The sequence below is a fragment of the Ixodes scapularis genome, unplaced genomic scaffold (genome assembly GCF_016920785.2).
Source record: "Ixodes scapularis isolate PalLabHiFi unplaced genomic scaffold, ASM1692078v2 PGA_scaffold3__209_contigs__length_174095766, whole genome shotgun sequence".
NCBI classification, from domain to species: Eukaryota; Metazoa; Arthropoda; class Arachnida; order Ixodida; family Ixodidae; genus Ixodes; species Ixodes scapularis.
The window spans coordinates 94,147,476-94,166,443 of NW_024609868.1; the positions used below are offsets into that span (position 1 = coordinate 94,147,476).

Genomic DNA, 18,968 nt, shown 5'->3' on the forward strand with positions numbered 1-18,968 from the left:
TAATCGACCAGGGCCGGCTGGTACGAAAAAAAAGGGGGTCCGGGAGAGTGAGGCACTTCACCAGCGTCCCGGGGCGTTGGTGTGAGGGAAAGAGAGTAAGAGCTTTGGAGCGGAAGGGGAGAGAGGAGGAGCACTCTCATAGAACATGAGGGGTATTTGGGAAGCCCTCGCAGTCCGGGCAGATGGGGTGCCCAGGGAGGGATCTGTAATAGTGAAGGAGATGGGGGGTGGGGAGAGAAGTGGTTTGTGCTTGACGCCATACGGCGCCTTCTAACCTAGATGAAAAGGGGTGGGAGTAATTAAGGTTCTGCGAAACTCGCGTAAAGAGGCCTGGGCTTCTCGTTGCTGATGCTGTTTTAAGAGCAAATCCTTCAGCAGGTCATGCCGACTCACTCCGGCACAAGTGGGTCCTGGTAACTCGCCACAGGCCAAGGCGTGGATTGCCTCATTCTCCTGAATGCCGGACCCGGAACCCACTGGAGGGTCACCTCAAGGGCGGGATTGTTGGTCAGAAACTCTTGGAGGTCATCAAAGATTTCGGGGGGGGGGGGGGGGGGGGAGGGGGGGGGGGGGAGGGTGACGTCTCGGAAAGCCCGACAGGCCACCTGGCTGACTGTTCGAATTAGGAATTGGTTCGTGGGTTGGGTGGGTATTGTGATAGTTTCGGCTGTAGCTGAAGTTTCATCATATGTAGAAGACTTGATTGTAATATGGGAATTATAAAATATAAGTGAGTAAATGGGATGAATGGCTGCTGCAGTTGTGGCCCGGGGATAGGAGAGGGAAGCATCCACGTAATATGTGGTGGTAGAGGAAGGGGAGGGAGTGTTACGGGAGATTCGATCGGCCCTGTCAGCGCGTCTGTCCAGATTCCGCTCGGGGTTCATATTATGAGGAATGGAGAGTACCTCGACACGAGGTAGTGAAAGCCAAGGAGGTCTGGAGATGGGGATGGGAGGAAGGGTGGAAATGTCGTGACTAAGTGATCTCAGGAGGATTCGACCCGGTTCTGAAGAACGAAGGCGATCCACTTGACCTATTAAAAAGTATTAAAGAGGGATGTCGTTTCGAGTGTATCGTTCGGTGCGACATTTGGAAGCCGAAAGTTAGGCGGGTAAGCTTGCGCAAGAGACGATCAACTTTGACGTGGGGAGTTTTGCCGAGATTAGTGCAAGGATACTGATACAGTACCCTGAAGTAGACCAGGGCTTCCGTGACGCGACAAAGTTGTTCCTCTCAGAAGCCCTGGTTGCTCCAGGCAATGCGTTGCAGGACGCGATATATGTTGTTAAGTTGTGTGTGGAGTCTGGAGAGCAAAACGTTCCACCTACCGTCATCCTGGAGCCAGAATCCAAAGACGCGGAGGTAACGGGGGCTGGGTGCGGGCTTTCCATTCAGATATAGGCAGATTTGCTGCCGCGCGGGCTCAGTGTAGCGCAGCTGTCCAGTGACCACTACAATATACTCTGTTTTTTCCGGGGAACAAGAGAGTCCGAGTTTTTGTGTGTAAGCTTAGATTGTGTTGAGTCCTTGCTGAATCGTGTCCTCTTGCTCTCCTGTTGATTCAGAGCAACCCGATAACGTTATATCATCCGCATGAACAGCATGCTTTAAATTTGTAATGCAATTGAATAAATGGGGGAGATCTTTAAGTGCTATTTCGAATAAAAAAGGTGAGAGGATAGCCCCTTGTTGTACTCCTGTTTGGAAAGGTTGTGGTGGTGAAATGTAGTCATCAATGTTGGTTTGTACAGATCGTTGTGTTAGAAAGTTGTAGAATTAGCGGTAAAGGCGGTGTCCAGGTCGAAGTGTAGCGACTTGTGATAGTATTGTCCACCCCAACGATTGTGCGTAATTGGACCCGGCTGGGTTGGGAGTACACATCGTCATAGATTGACATCATTGCGTTCTCGGTGCACAAATAGGACCGAAAGCCGATCTGAGTAGGGGCAAGAGGGTGAAATCGGGAGTGCCAGGCAAGTCTTTTTAGAATCACGCGTTCCATGAGCTTCACTATGCACGAGGTAAGGGAGATAGCTCTAAGGTGGGGGATAGAAGTAGGGGGTTTGCCAGGCTTGGGTATAGAGGTACCGTGGTCAGGGGCCACGAGTCCGGAAGAGCACCCGATAGCCAGGAGTCATTAATAATACTCAGCAGATGAGAAGGGTTCCTAAGTAGGGGATAGGCACTACCATCAGGGCCAGGGGAGGTGTTACGTTGGAAGGAAGAGTGAGCTCGATGAAGCTCAAATAGAGTAAAAGGAGAATCAGCATCGAACGATGTGGGCCAGGAGGGGGCAGAAAAGGAGGTAGGAGGAGTAAAGATAGAAGGAAAGTGATGGTGAAAAAATACCTTTCCCAACTCGCAGGTGTTTTGACAGTGTGTAGTTGCAGTTTAGTGAGAGTGTATGTGGCTCGGCCCAGGCCCAGCATGGATCTTAGGATGGCCCAGGGGCTTGAAGTATGTAATTTAAGGCTTAGCTTCTTACAAAGTTTAAGCCAATTAGTTGTTGCTAGCTGTTGGGCATAATCATGAGCCTCTGTCGTAATTAGACACGAGGAAGATACATAGAAAGGGGGAAGGACAACGAAGGAAGTCTTCGTTGTCCGTCCCCCTTTCTATGTATCTTCCTCGTGTCTAATTACCGTTACCAACGCGCTCGTTTTGTTCTTACCTCTGTCGTAAGTTTCGTGATGCTATTGTGATGGGATTTGTTTAACTTACGCTGTTTTTCTGTTCAGTAATTAGTTTATGTCTTCTGTCCCAGAGGCCAACCAGGTGGCTGTCTACATGCGGGGTTTCTTCTGTGACAGCGATGCGTTTCTTAGTCTTTGAATGAGTAACAAGGAGGTCCCTGCCCCACGTGGGAAGATCAGTGCTGGGCTCTATTTTGTCGAGCTTGGCTCGGAAGGCGTCCCAGTAAAGGCGCTTTTTGTAATTGGAGTTAGGTGGAAGTGCCTTCCCTAATTTTAGTTTAATGCTTATTTCGTAATGGTCACTTCCATAATTTTCGAAGGTCGCTACCGTCCACGTGGACGGTAGCGAGCCGCGATACCAAGTCAAATCTGGGTTAGTATCACGACATATGTTATTACCCTCTCTCGTGGGTTGTGTTTAATTGTTAATAATGTAAATGAATGGTGTTCGTGCAAATTGAGCCATGACTTGCGCTTGTGGAGTAGTAATAGACTGAAATTAAAATCTCCTAAAAGTAGTATAGGACTGCAGGAGTGTAGTGATAGGAAAATGAGGAGGGGGGCCATCTGAGGAGTGAAATCTTGGGGTGTCCAATACGCTGAAATAATAATAACATCCTATTTCTGATTGTGCGGCGGGCATTGAATAGCCACATGTTTCTGTCTGATATTATTGAATGGCTCTGTATCTATCTGATGGCTGCAATGGGTTTATGTACTAAACTAAGAGAATATAAAGGTATGCTACCAAAGCTGAGTTTTGTTTTTTGTTTCCTTGTTATGCTAGGTTGAGAGTTAGTCACATAGCGTGGTAAATGAATGATGCAGAGGGATTCCTGTAGCACGATAATGTGTGTGTGTGTGTGGGGGGGGGGGGGTGTTGGTGGCCTGATGCACTGCCTCCAAAAGTGTACCTCGTTTTTGCCGGATGCTCCTGCAGTTCCACTGCCACACAGGGTTGTAAAGTACCTAGGTACAAGTAATTGGAAATCGGTATCTACGTACTTTCGTTGTACCTGAGGTACAAACCTAGGTACTTTAATTTCTCGGTATCTGTATTTGTATCTTAGGTACATTTTCCAGTAACTTGTGACTAAGTGAAGCTACTTTTTACAGTTACTTTTCTATTCACCTCGTTAAAATGGTAGAAACTATAAACCTTGAAGTATTAACAGACTACCATGTGCCGTGATTAACGTTGAGTTGGGTACAACATCGAGGCACTGATTTGATCGAACGACGTTTTAGCGACCGAAGCCCCGCCTATGATGTTTCATCGAACGACACACTTTAGTGAATGTAGGTGTTCATTTGAGCGAACAGTGAATTAGCGATGCGTTCTAGCGACACCAATTTATTTAATCGCTTCAGAACTCCGTTTAGGGAAAATATTCCGCCGACCTGCTTCCTTCATCTCAAACCAAAATCGACTTCATTGCGTGTTTGAAGTTCCTCTGACAGCTATACAAGGAAGGAAATAACTTGAACGATGTGCGCAGTTTCTGTTGCCCGTATCTTGTCCTGGTGGTGGCACTGTTCTGCCATAAATATTATATAACATATAATTGCAAATAAATTATAATTACAATCGTAATGCAATGTAACATTGCGTATATAATACAGTTTTCACTCAATAAATCGGACTCAAATTTCGCAGTTATCGAAACTAAGAAAGTTCCGAAAGAAAGAAAAAAAAAAACTACTAATTTTTCTTCTGACTAACGAAAGAAAAAATAAAACGAGGAAGCTTGAAGCCTTTCGCTCATCGTCGCAAAGGTTAGGTGCATATGCACTCGACTCATGCGTCTCTTCATGCGGCCAACGTCTTCTGGGCCCGTCGGCGTCAGCACCGGCTCTGAGGGCAAGAACGACAATGAGCGAGTTTCGGCGGTTTCGGTGTTGCCTGGTAAACAGTGGAAGCTGTGGCCTCGGTGAACATATTGGAGCGTGGGGACAAGGCACGCGAGGACTCAACACTGATGTGGACATCGCATTGACACCAATAAAACACATTTAACAAACTCGTTTTTGAGTGTATCCTTAGTATAAAAGCTTTACTTCCAATATATTTTAACATATTTGGAAATATAAATAAAGACAGTATCTTTAAAGTAACTGTACCTGTACCTAGGTACATCTTTAAGCAAGTACCTAGGTGCGTACCTAAGTACCTTTTTGTATGAGTAACTGTAACTGTATCTTAGGTACATTTTTGAAGTAACTTTTACAATACTGCTGCCACACGTGCATATAAAGTGCTGCGGATGAGGGCGGGGCAGGGGAGGGAATTGGACTCTTTATTATGGGATGGGACGGAATCAGAAGTGGAGGTAGAAGGGAGCACAATCACCTTATTAGGGGGCAAGTGGGTATCCTGTGGGGTATCTCTTAGCAGCTTTCTAAGGGCAGCAGGGGTGGATATTTGTTCAAGTTTGCGAAGCCGATCTTGGATATCGGCTAGTTCTTCTAAAATTTGGCTTAATTTCCGTCCGTCAGTCGGGAACGTAGTTGGGGGAGCGAAGTTAGAGAATCTTGAAAAAAGTTTGTCGATGTAATTGGAAATTTTGTGTTCAATTTGGCAAAGGAAGGTTTGCTCAATTCGGTGGAGAATCCGGTCCTCGAGGTGTTTAATATAGGACGGGGACGCTAAACCTGGCAAGGGGTTTTTGGAGAGCGGTGAGGGTGGGGAACTGTTGTGAAAAAACCTGAGAATAGAACGTGGGCAAGGAAGGAAGTTGATAAAAAAAACTGCTCCGACTTTACTCAACAAGATTAACAATTTAATCAAACGTTTCGTCTCCCATGCAGGAAACATCGTCAGTGAAACCTACAAGCAGGAATTCCTGCTTGTAGGTTTCACTGACGATGTTTCCTGCATGGGAGACGAAACGTTTGATTAAATTGTTAATCTTGTTGAGTAAAGTCGGAGCAGTTTTTTTTTATCATTATCATTCCCGGCTTTTGGAATATTTTTGCAGGAAGGAAGTTGTCCGGACGGCGGGTTACCAGGAGCACCCTGGGAATCTGGTGAATGCGTCTCACCCATCGTGTTTCGTGGAGCGGGCGCGGCGGTCGGGAAGGAGGTGCGCAAGCGTGCCCACGTCGCTGTTGTTGCAGTAGCTGGGTGCGGTCTCGTCGAAGTTGTGGCGCTGGTGTGGGAGGCAGGACCGGGAAGTGCTACTCATACTCGATGTCTTGAAGCGCGGTAAATCTGTTGCTGGTCCAGACGGAGGATCCAGAGGCGGGTGGCTTGTGCAGGGGTGGGGTGCTGGTTTTGAATGCTTCCTCGATGACTGGCGAGGGTTGAGGTGTGACATTTAGCGAGCATTAGTGGCTTCTTAACGGCGATGGTTGGCTTCTCTGCGGGTAGGGCACAGGGGTCGGTAGATTTGTGGGATCATTGGCAGTTGGCGCAGGTGGGCGTGCAGAAATGATCCTTTCGGGCGGCGTCTGTGTCGGGAGGGAAATGTTGGCCGCAGGTTACACAGGGTGTGTAGAGGGGCTTTGTTAGGGCAGTCGTCGATACGATGCCCGAGCAGAAGACAATGAGTACATTGAAAGGCCTTCGGCTTGTGGACGTAGATTTTGTATGCCACTCGATTGACGAACGCGTATCGGGGAGACGTGGGGGAGTCGACAGTGAATAGTACCCTATTCGAGGATCCGTGTCTTCGTACCGTGAGTAGTTTTCCCTGCTCAAGCTCCACGGTCTCACGCAACTGGCCGTCCGCGTCGGATGGCCGTATCGTGTGGATGACTCCGCTAGTATGTGACGAGGGCACGGCTCGATAGGATTTAAGAAATAGTTTGGAGTTTTTGAAGTCGACCTTGGCGACTGCAAGCAGCTTCTCTGCGGCTCCGGCCCGGTAGGTGTCAATCGCCAATATGTTTTGTTGGCTTCTTTTCTTTATGTACATGTCGCCTTGTTCCAAGCGCGTGAGTCTAACGGCGGTCTGAATTTGCGAACCAAGGTCTTGTGTGTCTGTCTTTCGCAGATCCAGCTGGGGGTGGAGACGGGTCATGATGGTGATTGCCGTTTGTTCTTCGGCTGACGGGCCTACTCGGGTCAATGGGGGCTCGCCCTCTGTAGAAGGCAGCGTGAGCTGCTGGTCCGACATATCGGTGTAAATGTCTTGAGGGGATGGGTCATAGAGCCAGTGGAAACTCACTCGGTGGGTGCCGACTGTGTTTCGTGGCCGATGCCGACGATGTTTCAGCACATTACGGGCACCTATTCACAATTTTCAATCAACAGTCAAAGTAGCACAGGGGAATCTGTTCACTCCGGAGGCTACGTCTTTTTTTCTCGGGGGCAGGACCTCCCTCGCGCCAGGTTAAGTGGTGGGCCTGCCGCCTTCTTGTTGTGGGTCACATAATTTTTACATTTCGATCTTGGCAGTTGGGTTGATGCTGCAACAAATCGAATATCCAGAGGGCACTTTCAACATCTTGCGATGTGAAGCCTCAAACCGATTGCGTTTGGAAATTCTTACTTGACACAACACAATCTACACACAGCTGGCCTTTTACTATTCTTGAGCGCATCGAAGTTAACCGAGGTTCGTCGAAGTTCAAATATTTGAACGGGGTCTCACCATGGTACGCAACGTAGCTCCCGATGTTCGAGAACTAAGCGCCTTCCGAACGTGCTTGCGCAAAAGTAAAGCCATATACCGGTGGTTTAAATTAGATTCTTTTGAATTTGTCTTTTAGATAGGGTTTTTTTTTTTTTTTTTGCTGACAGTCGTCAGGTCAGTAGCGAAGAATCCGCTATATTGTAAACAGTTCGCGTTGACGCTCAGACAATGAATATATTATAATACTATAACACAAGAATTAGCACAAAAAAAACACTCTTGTCGTTATTAAACTTTGTAGCTATCGTTTACACTAATGTTGTATAATTCCTGCTGAGACAATTGTTTTTAATGTTTCCAAAACTTCAGAAAAAATTCTTGTTTTTTTTTTCGTAGTGTTTTTTCGGCCATAAATGTTTCTGGAAATTATCCAACCCTACAGGAGTCGTCTACCTTGTGTCACGCACGTTCCTTGTCGTGTTGTGGAAAATTCGTCACCTTGCTGGCATACTCCCTCGCATTCTTCCGCGCGTCTCCCGTTTTGGGGACCCGCGGCAGATCGAGCGGGACGATCGGCGTTTCCTGGCCTGTGTGGACTATAGACTGCGGGGTGTTATAGATGAAGCTCCTCGGACGGGTCACGGCGTGGCGTGAGCTCGTCAGACTGGCGATGATTCCGCTAGCGATTCCAATTGGCTCTGAGATCGGTGAGTGCAGTGCGACTGTATATCCGGGGACCCTTTCTTTCCCAATAGACGCTGCTTGATACCAGGATCGTCGTTGTTGGCAAGGCGTTTGGAAACCCGGTGCAGCGACCGCGTTTGCTGGTTGCCGTCGACCGCGCGGGTTTTCTTTGTGCACCGGTGCCCGTACGTTGTCTAAAACTGAACAACCGAGCTCGATCCTGCCTGCACTAAGGCAACCTATTCTGCACAAAACGTAACCGAAAACATAAGTTGTTTTTTTGCCGAATATCGCAAGTAACCTTTCTTCAAGCCACAAAATTTTTCATATTTTTTTTTTTTTTTTTATTTTGTCACGTTTTTGCTATTTAAGTTGAAACCAGGCTTCTTGCGGGAACACTATGTGGCGGCTGTAGGTTTTATATTCTGGGACACCTCGCGATGAAAATATTTTTTTTCAGCTATAGCGAAAACGCGCAAGTTTAGCTTTTACATCACATGTAGAGAGATACTTAAGCCTAAGAAAATATTCCGACGCATCCTGAACACCCTAAACAGGGAAAAAAGTATTCGGTGTCCAAGATGTTGAAAGTTCACCGAATCGCCTAGATGTTATTTGTTATTTCTACTCCTATACAATCGATAAATCGTAAAAGTATTTCATTATAAAGTTCAAAATAAGCGCATTTCAGGAACATTCAGGACGCGTGAGGAGAGCGGTGATGCGCTAGATTTACCAGTCATGCAGGAGACGCAAGGCTGGCGGTGCGAAAGGGCGGATAATAACAGGCGGAAAAACTGCGGGGGTGCGTTTTCGTACCACCAGCCTTGCGCCTGTTGCATGTGTAGTTAATGAAACGCCCCACCGCGCTTCCCACGCGCCTTAAATATTTCTAAAGTGTATACTCATTTAGCGGTTTTTAATGACGCTCAGCAAGTATCTGACTGGAACTATATGTTTATTTGAATTATGAAAAGGTTATTTAACACGTTTTAGTAAATTAACCAACTTATCTTGGCGTTTATTTCTCTATCATACATCCGCCTGAACGCACGGTTCACGGACACAGATGACATTGTTTTATCTTTCACGGATTTTTAAAGACAAATTTCGAAAGCCTTAAAATCACCCTTTATAATAGAACTTATATCACGCGTGTCGCGATACTGTCTAGCCCAGGGCGTCTGCCCGTGCAAAACAGATCTACGCAATGGTGGTTTCACTTTGCTGGCAAAATTCCAGAGAAAGAAAATGTTCCCCGACCAAAAAAGAAACTTTGCGTACCTAAAGCAGGACCCCGCGACACTTTCGCACTGTAAAACAAAAGCTAACAGGAAGCTAGTAACTGCAGTTACTTCCTTTTTCTGGCCATTTCTAGCTTTTACTATTTGCTACTTCAAACGCCCGATGGATGGTAAAAAGGATATTAAATGCAGCAGTTACTACCTTTTCCTGACCGTTAGTACCTTTTAATAGTTATGTAATACCTAAAATGCGCCACAGGTGGTGACTGCAGGTGCTATGCGGGGAAGCAAGAAAATGGCTGCTAGGAACCTACGGGGACGCATCATTATAAACTGTCACAGTTTTATAGACCATATAAAAATTTCAGAGTTCAAATTCAAAGCGTCTTATTCGATGTCTTAAGGTGTATGATCTATTCGAGTCATGCTCAAAACCGTAAGGATTAATGTTTATGGGTCAATATCTTGTCCGCCAAATATTATATTGTCACGGATGGAAGAGGGCTCGACAAATGTGAGCTGAAAATGAAGGTTTAATTTGGTAACTTGTGACAAACGAGATAAGAAACGAGTGTTGAGACAGCAGGAAAAGGGGGTGGCTATTTGGCGTCATAACAGAAAGCAAATGCGAGACTGATTCGACAAGATCCCAGGTTGTCGTGTCCGCTTTTTATTGTCCTTTCCTCAGGGTTTTCAACTATCTCCTTATCTAGTGTGCGTCGGTATCTCGATATATCGGCCCAGAAGGACGGAATGATAGAAATTACGTCCCGAGTAAGAATGAACATAAATTTTCTAGAAGTCCGTGACCGAGCATTTTTCTTGACCCTGCACGCACCATTATCCCCCTCCCCCCCCCCCCCCCCCCGCCTTTAAAAGCGCATCATCCCGATGCGTTGAGAAAGGAAAACAAAGTGGCTAATAAAAAAAAAGTTTATGCGAAATAAGCATGCAGTGTCACAGCTCTAACGCGCGTAGAAAGGCTGGTGTCGGAACGACATGGACCACTTCAGGTTGTGGCTGGCGGCGTGCTGATGGTCGGGTTCCGTCAGGGAGCACCTCATAGTTTAACTCCTCAAGGCGGCGAAGGACCTTGTAGGGTCCAAAGTAGCGTCGTAATAGTTTATTGCTGAGGCCGCGGTGGCTAATAGACGTCCACACCCATACCCTGTCCACGTGCTGGAACTCCCCAACTTGGCGACGAAGATTGTACCGGCCAGTGTCAACACGTTGTTTGTCCTTTAATCGAAGGCCGGCTAGCTGGCGTACGCCTTCTGCCCGCTGGGTGGCCAGCTATACGTCATCGGTGCCGTCGCCCGTCGGGTCGTGAGGCAGCATAGCGTTCAGCGTCGTCATCAACCTCCTGCCGTGTACCGGCTGGGAAGGTGTAATTCCAGTGGTTTCTTGAACAGCCGTGCTGTACGCAAACGTGACGTAGGCCAACACCTCAGCCTACGTCTTGTGTTCCACGTCCATGTACCTCGAGATCATGTCGGCGATGGTTTTGTTTAGTCGCCCGTCAGCCCGTTGGTCTGTGGGTGGTATACCGTGGTTCAGCGGTGGTCGGTGGGGCTCAGGCGGAGTATTTATCGTGGCAGTTGTGCCATGAACGATGAGCCTCGCTCCGTTATCAAGACTTGAGGAGCGCTGTGTCGGAGGACGATGGACACGGCGAAGAACTTGCCTACTTCTACAACAGTTCCTGACGGGAGTGCTTATGACGGGAGATTATTGAACGTTTTTCCTGCGTCGACGGCTGGAAAGGATTAATTAAACCATTCCAATCTGCTGAAACGGTGCGGTCAGAGGCACAATCGTCTTTAGGAAGCCTGCCGGCTTCTTCGGCGGTTTCTTCCGTCGCTGGCACTCGCGGCACAATCGTGTGTGGAAGTGGACAGTCTTCGGAAGCTTGGGCCAGTAGTAGTTCTCTCGAATCCTCGCGAGAGTACCGCTGTAGCCAAAGTGACCACATGTCGGGTTGTCGTGGCAGGCTTGAAGATATCCTCTCAAACACGACTAGAAAAACCAGGAGCCACGTCGAGTTGCTGTTTCCGAAGTTCTCTTTGTAGAAAATTCCTCTTCAAATGGCGAATCTTGGCAGCGCACGTGAAAGGCTGGGGTGATCGTCGTCGTCGTTGTTTTTAACGTAGCCGGTAGCTGACTCGACGGGGGCTCTGGACAGGCAGTCGGCGTCGCTTTTCTTTTGGACTGGCTTGGAGACCAAGCTCACATCGTACTCTTGAAGTCGTAGTTTCCATCGAGCGAGGCGTCCCGATGGGTCCTTCAGGCTCGCCAACCAGTATAGCGAGTGGTGGTTGGTGACCACCCGAAAAGGGCTCCCTTATAAGTACGGGCGAAATTTCATGATAGCCCAGATGACAGCCAGACATTCCTTCTCGGTTGTCGAGTAATTTCGTTCCGCGCTCGACAACGTCCTACTAGCGTAGGCGATGTCGCGCTCTACCCACTTCTCGTTAAAGCGGTACCGCGCCGAGTCCTGTATTGCTGGTGTCCATGTGAATTTCTGTTTCGGCTGACTGATCGAAGTGGCTAAGAATGGGCGGCGCCTGGAGTCGGCGATTCATCTAGCCTAATATATGCTGTTGTTCTCCACATTCAAAGTTCACGGTGTCTTTCTTAAGGTGCGTGAGCGGCGCAGATAGCTTGGCGAAATCCAACGACCCGCCTGTAGTATGCGCAGAGTCCCAGAAATCTTCGGACGGCCTTTTTGTTTGTGTGCCGTGGAAATGCCGCTACGGTACGAGTCATATCAGAGTCACGGCGAACACCTTCGTTGCTCAGAACATGGCCTAAGAAATTCCGTTCGCCCTAGGCGAAGCGGCACTTCGTCGGCCCGATGGTGAATACGGCAGTCCGGATTGCCTGAAGAATGACTCGAAGGCGTCTCAAGTGTTCGTCGAAGTTGGCCATGAATACCACGACGTCGTCGAGGTAAACGAGACCCCTCTACCATTTGAAGCCTGCTAGTACGGTGTCCATGGCACGCTGGAAAGTTGCTGGCGCCATGCACATGTCCGAAGGGCATCACCTTGAACTCATACAGTCCATCGGGCGTGACGAAGGCAGTCTTCTCTCGGTCCCGTTTGTAAACTTCGATCTGCCAGTAGTCACTCTTCGGGTTCATCGACGAGATGTATCGGGAGTGGTGCAGTCGGTACAATGTGCCGTCGATTCGGCGGAGCGGATACCCGTTTTTATTCGTCACCGCTTTGAGCCGCCGGTAATGTACATAAAATCGAAGCGTTCCGTCCTTTTTCAATAGTACGATCGGAGACGCCCGTTGGCTGCTTGAAGGCTTGATGATCTGTTCGTTGAGCATCTCTTGCACTTAATAGTGAATGGCCTCTCTTTCCTTTGGGGAGACTCGTCGTTGGTAAATGTTGGGGGTGCGTGTACGTTTATACAGCCTAGAACATAGTATGCCTCAACGGGCAACTTGTCTCCCAGTTGTAGATAAGAAATTTAGCCAGTGCAGTACATCCACTAGCCTTCAGGGGGTCTTTAATATGCATCACGCAGTAGTGACACACGACCGCACGCCGGTACGATGCTCATTAAGATCAAAACAGACAGGGGTAGGGATTGAACCCAGGATCCCTGAATTCTGCAGCTCAAGCGCCACACGTGAGAGCCTTCAACTATTTTACCTGCGTCGCGTGGGGGTTGGCGTGTACACTCAGGCGCAGGACGTCTTCCACGAAACTAGTGACGCTCACATTCGGACCTTGAATTCTCGACCGAAGCAGTCTTCGGCTCTGTCTCGCCTATGTTGACTCGAAAACGTCCGTCGGTTACTCCCTTTGAGCAGTTCCCAAGAGGTGATCCTCGTTTCGTGGTTTTCGTACCAACGTTGCGTCATTCCCTCAAGGGAAAATAGACGTTCTTCAGCCACTGGTCCGGCTTCCATGTATTATGAGGAGACTCGTTTATACTGCCAGATACAGTCGTCGACGTCTTCGCAGATAACACCGCTGAGGGGCGCCGGCGTCCGAGGAGCGATGGGCAGGACGACGATGGGTGCGACAGCAGGGGTCTGCGACGATTGGTCGCTCATCGTCGGCTTCGGTGACTGCTCGGTTCTCTCCGGCAGTAGATCAAATTCCGGAGGCAAACCTTGAGCACGGCGGCTTTCTCGGGTCTCGGTAGTGTTTACGGACGGTCTTCTTGAGCCGGGGACTGGGCTTGTGCTGCGAGGCCTCGGAGGGTACGCTTCATGGGATGTGGTACCCCGAACCTCCACCAGAAATGTCACGGGTAGAAAAGGGCTCGACAAATACAAACTGAAAATAAAGGTTTAATCGGCGAACTTGTGCCAAACGAAATAAAGAACAAGCGCCGAAACAGCAGGAAAAGCGTGCGGGGATTTGGCGGCGTAACAGCAAACGAGAGAGACTGACGACAAGGTCCCGCGAAGCTTCTAATCTAGTGTGCGTCGCTATCTTGAAAATGCGGCCCAGAAGGTTCGAATTTCGAGCATTTAAGGTGAAGATGAACAGGCACTTTCAAGGAAAAGGAAATAGGACGATATGATAAAAGTTGCGTCCCGAGTATGAATAGACATGCACCTTCTAGAAATGTGTGGCCGAGCGTTGCTTGCTCGGCCCTGCGCGCGAAAAATATATAAATATTGTTTTTTATACAGCCTTCTAGGGTTTCACCTTAAAAGATCTCTGACAACCAAAACATTTTTATGGACTAAAAAAGCTTCAAGAGAGCAGAACATAACCATAAATGAACAAAAGGTAAGGGCGCAAACGAGCTGGTGGTGGTTAAACATTTCGACAAAAACCCCGAGACTGGGACAAAAAGGGACGGACAAACACAGTCTCAAACACAGCTGAATTTTATTTGACAAGGAAGGGTGCTTATATAGGCGTCAAATCCTACACAAATCAAAAGAGACGAAGGAAAGAGAGGGAGAAACCTTCACAAACAAAAGAGACGAAAAAAAAGAAGAAAAAATAAAACCCGTGCCACAAGCAGTACAACAAAAAACAAGCATTACAATAGAACTGAAAAGTTTATACAAAAACAAAAGCTAAGTAGAAGGACTAAAGTGCATTAGTCCCCAAGAGACCCCAACACTACAACAGGTCGTTTATACAGAAACAAAAGCAAAGTAGAAGGACCAAAGTGCATTAGTCCTCAAAAAACCCCAACACTATAACAGGAAGGACGCAACGAACCAACGACCAGGAAACAACAAAGCGAAAAGGGTTTTCTTCTTTCTTTTTTCTTCTTTTTTTTCGTCTCTTTTGTTTGTGAAGGTTTCTCCCTCTCTTTCCTTCGTCTCTTTTGATTTGTGTAGGATTTGACGCCTATATAAGCACCCTTCCTTGTCAAGTAAAATTCAGCCGTGTTTGAGACTGTGTTTGTCCGTCCCTTTTTGTCCCAGTCTCGGGGTTTTTGTCGAAATGTATAACCATAAACAAATTTAATCCCGGAAAATTTTAGCTTACGATAGAACCTATCAAACATCCGTGTCCCCCTCTCCTAAACCCGGGCCGTTGGCAAGATCATTTTTCAAAAATTCGGAGACATTGCCAGTTGTGTGTCTGACAAATAATAATGACATCCAAGGAATATCTTTTACTACAATTGTAGGCACACAATGCCACTGATTTCGAAATGTAAGAAATCCCAGAGCCCAAAAGTGTTGATTTATTTACTTATAGAAAATAAATAGTTCTTCCGGGTTCTGAGGTTTTTTGACGAGGCATCGCACGTCTCCTTTTATTTTAACGGACCTTCCACGTCTCCTTTTATTTTAACGGGCCTTCTTTCAGTCAGCTTTTGTGTATTCGTACACCCCCTCTCCTGGCCGTGCTTCCCGCTGTCGCCATTTTTGCAGGGCGAAGTTCCGGTACACCCATATTATAAGCACCCACCTTTGCGCAAATTTTTTTTTTTTGGCCATACTTGTTTGCGTTTACGCTAGCATGGGTGATAAACGGTAACGAAGATCAATACAACAATACGTTACCAGTGTGTTCTTGCGGACAGAGGCAAGTTGGGCTACCCTTCATATTTGTTGTTCGAAGACAACTTCTTGGACGGCGTTCGTTACTGGAAAAATATCGGTGCTCGGCAGGTGTGCTGAGGGCGTTGAGAAGTAAGGGGACGATGGAAAAATTGATGGGACTCGAAAGAAGTTTTTTTTTTTTCAATGTCGGATATCCTCTAGGATTTTGAAAGAAGATTAGTGGAGGGATCAAGGCTAAAAAAAGCGAAATTTCTAAAACACTCGAGAAAATATTCATGCTAATAAAAGACTCTCAAGCGGAAGCGGAAGGAAAGTTCGCGTACTTAAAATAAAATCTGTATTCTTCATTTGAGTCAAGAACTGAAGCGGCTTATCAAAGAGTCAGAAATTTTACAGCATAACACCTACCAATTTCCCATCGGGGCGCCCGGTATGTCTTGGTAATACATTAATCCATCGAGGAAGTCACATTGTGTTAGAGATCTCAGTATTGGTAAATACCATGTTTGAAATTTTAATTCCTTGAAGTTCTTCTGTCTTTACTTGTGATGATGGAACGTTGCCCAGTTTTAGCTCTTCTTGGAAGTATTGGAAATCAACAATATAGAAATACACGAGCAAGGATATTTCAAACTAAAGCGAGAGTGCGAACGAGCTGGTTCACTACTGACATGGTTAACCAGGAGCGGGATAAAAACGGCACGGGCAACACAAGTCTCCAAACAGAGCTAATGGTTTTACATCCTTAAATAGGCCCACGACCAAGCAGAAGTACACACCAAATAACTAAAAAAGAGAGAAAAGATTGAACAGTTTTAACTATCACAATAAGGGGAAAAATGCACTCAAGGATACAAGCACAAAAAAACCTAGTCCAACATACTCGGTCCCAGGTTACTGTGGGGAGTTAAATTCTTAGTCGCTATCATATTTTGTTGGCATTCGACTGTCGGGGGTAAAGTACTTAGTTGCGCATACTCAGTTCGCAGGCGACCAAGCATACACAGCTGGCTCCCGAATAACAAAGCATAACTCCCCACGTGAACTCGCCACATTACGAGTAGATCTTAAGATACGAAGAAGATTCCGAAGCGGGCGTATGACGTCACAACTACAGACACAAGTCACTAGACATCGTAAAGTGCGCGATAAACCTCCTCCCGTCGCGATTAGTTTAGTTACCAAGAGGAGTTCCGCGCAATTCAAAAGCACATAGAATTCAAAGCCCTTCACACACACACAAATAATCATAATTATAATAATAAAACATACTCGTGAAACAACGTATTTCTGAGTAAATTTGTACTTGTCTTGATCATTCCGATGAGCCTGTCAAACAGAAGCGTTTAATGTGTTTGCAGCGCGTCCGAAGCCACACAAAGCTCTGCGTAACCAAGCATATCGAATCACAACGCGCGCATAATGCACGCACGACACATCCGGAGAGCATCGAGCTCTCCGGGTGTGTCGAAATGATGAAGGCAATAAGAAATAAGGGAAGACACAAAAAAGAGGATGAAGAACAAAACGTCTCGTTCGTCGGCGTGTTTTTTTTTTTTTTTTTGTCCTTCCGTATTTTAAATTACCGTCACCAGCAAGCTCTTCATTTCTAGTTGATCAAGGCAAGTTTACAATTTTGTGCACATGAAGGTGGAAATGTGTTCTCTCTGTCTTTTTCCTACAGTTTGACCTATGATGCTTTAATTATTAATGATACGATCTTAGAGTTTCTTATTGGAAGACTTTTTAGTTGGTTTATTATTCCTGTACGTGTATGTTTTGTTTTAGTCGTCATTTTCAACTCCGCAATAGCGATCACGTGATGACAGTATCAATAAATAAAATAAATGACATGACACGTCGTCTGCAAGCGGAGAAATATCCCGTGCCAAAGCACACAGCGAAGTAGGCGCTGATCGGCCCGTTGGCGGGGGCGAGTGCTCGTGATTGCCGTGATCAATGAAAGGGAAATATAGAAAGAAATTGAGAGAGAAATAAGGAGAGAGTGAGTGTAACGACAGTTTCTGTTTGAAGTTATCCAAGAAGGCAATGGGTATACCGTGTCGCTATCTACGTCATTGAATAGGGCGAAACTTCAAATCAGGCGTTCTAGAAATATTCTTTTTTGCGTGTGTGCAAACAGACATATCTGGAGCTTAGAATATTTGAAACGATTCCTCGAAATCAATTTCAGTCACTTGCAAAAAAAAGAAAAAAAAAAAGAAAATCCGACGTCGGTTTTTTAGTGGTTTTTTAAGGCTGGACCCTATTGGCGACTTGAGCAATCGAAAGCGTCGCTGTGGTCGGCCTGCCACGTTGGGCGAATGCTGAATACGGCGTCAGCAAAGAATTTCTCATCGACGGAAATGAGAGTAATGGAGGAACTTCAATTTTGGTAGTGTTGGTTTCAGAGCGCAAAGATTTCAGGCTTCTACCATGTTAATTACATACAAATACCATCAAAATTTTGTTCGCAAGATAAGGACGTTACGAGGGGGTACTATAGGAGGGCGCCACCAAAATATCTCGCCGCTAATAATGCGAATATGCGGCGAAGTATACTCCGTTGACCTTTAAGCTAAGACTAGAAGCTCCGCCTTCAGCGCGAGCTCGCTGGCTTCCGCAGCGCTTTGGTTGCGCGTGCCTGGGCGTTCACACTTGTGTTAGCAAGAGCAGAAAGCTCGCGCTGAAGGCGGAGCTTCTATTCGCAGTTTAAAGAACCCCTAAAAAAAAAAAAAAACTTTCTTTTAAGCAGTTTGGTCGATACACACGTATTGAGAGATTAATTTTACGCGAATTTTTTGTTTTGATTAGAGCAATAGTGACGGCGAGAGATTTATTTGAAATTCTGCGCGCGAAGTCCATGACGTCAAGGGTCACTCTGAAATGACCATCTCGGTCTTGAAGGCGAAGCCGATCTACCTCTCTTTAACGCGCCCGAAATGCCGAGAGAGGAAACAAGTGGAAAGGAGGTGACTGCCCACTAAATCACGTCTCGCGCCGTAAATATTGTTCAAAATCTTTTTTTCTCACGTAAAATTAATTTTTTGACACCCGCGTCCCAACTGTTAGACTGTTAGACTGTCCCAACTGTTAGACTGTTAAAAAAATTTTCTTTTCAGGGGCTTTTTAAGGGTGAACTACGGACGAACTTCCCCACTGCGTGTTCGCTCTGCACGCGACGCAACAGGTGCCGAAAAGTGACTTGAGAACAGTCACTGTTCTCAAGTCACGGGCAGTATAAACGCAGCGGGGCAAAGCTCGTCGTTTTCTCGCAGCACGTTTGGCCCATAGATTTACGCCCTTAGCGCGAGCAGATTCTACGTAACCTAGAAAAGCCGAATGTTAACTTCTATATACATGGGGTTGGTACGTCACCGGCATGAGCAGGAGCGATGCAGACAATAATAAGCGTTGTCAAATACATTTCCCAAGGTAACGATGTGCATGCGATTGAGCAAACAATAGAATGTGGTGGCAGGATTAATTAAATAATATTCTCGTTTACTGGCAAGCACCTGCGTGCCTTTTGTATAAAGGTACGACAGCGCTATGCAAGGGGTGATTCATCGCAATAAAAAGAAGGGTGACGTACGCACGAAGCTTTATTCACCTGCTGCAGGTGGTAACCTCTCCACGAGAAAAACAATACCGGCCATTGACGCGTACGAAAAGGTCAGAACTATTCTCAGAGACAAAGTTCCGTGGGGGTTGTGAAGAGTTCGAGTGCCTAGATTTGCCAGTAGCTTTGAATGTATAGCTA

The 18,968-nt window shown here is 46.7% G+C and overlaps 1 protein-coding gene across 1 annotated transcript in view; it reads right to left on the reverse strand.

Moving 5' to 3' along the window:
- The window catches only part of LOC115313149 (venom metalloproteinase antarease-like TtrivMP_A), an 84,905-nt gene extending 66,273 nt beyond the window's left edge, over window positions 1-18,632 (reverse strand). The window contains exon 1 of the mRNA XM_029972067.2: window positions 18,584-18,632. Coding sequence (XP_029827927.2) covers window positions 18,584-18,632 — 49 coding nt within the window. The remainder of the gene's footprint in view (window positions 1-18,583) is intronic.
- Between the last annotated feature and the right edge of the window lie 336 nt (window positions 18,633-18,968).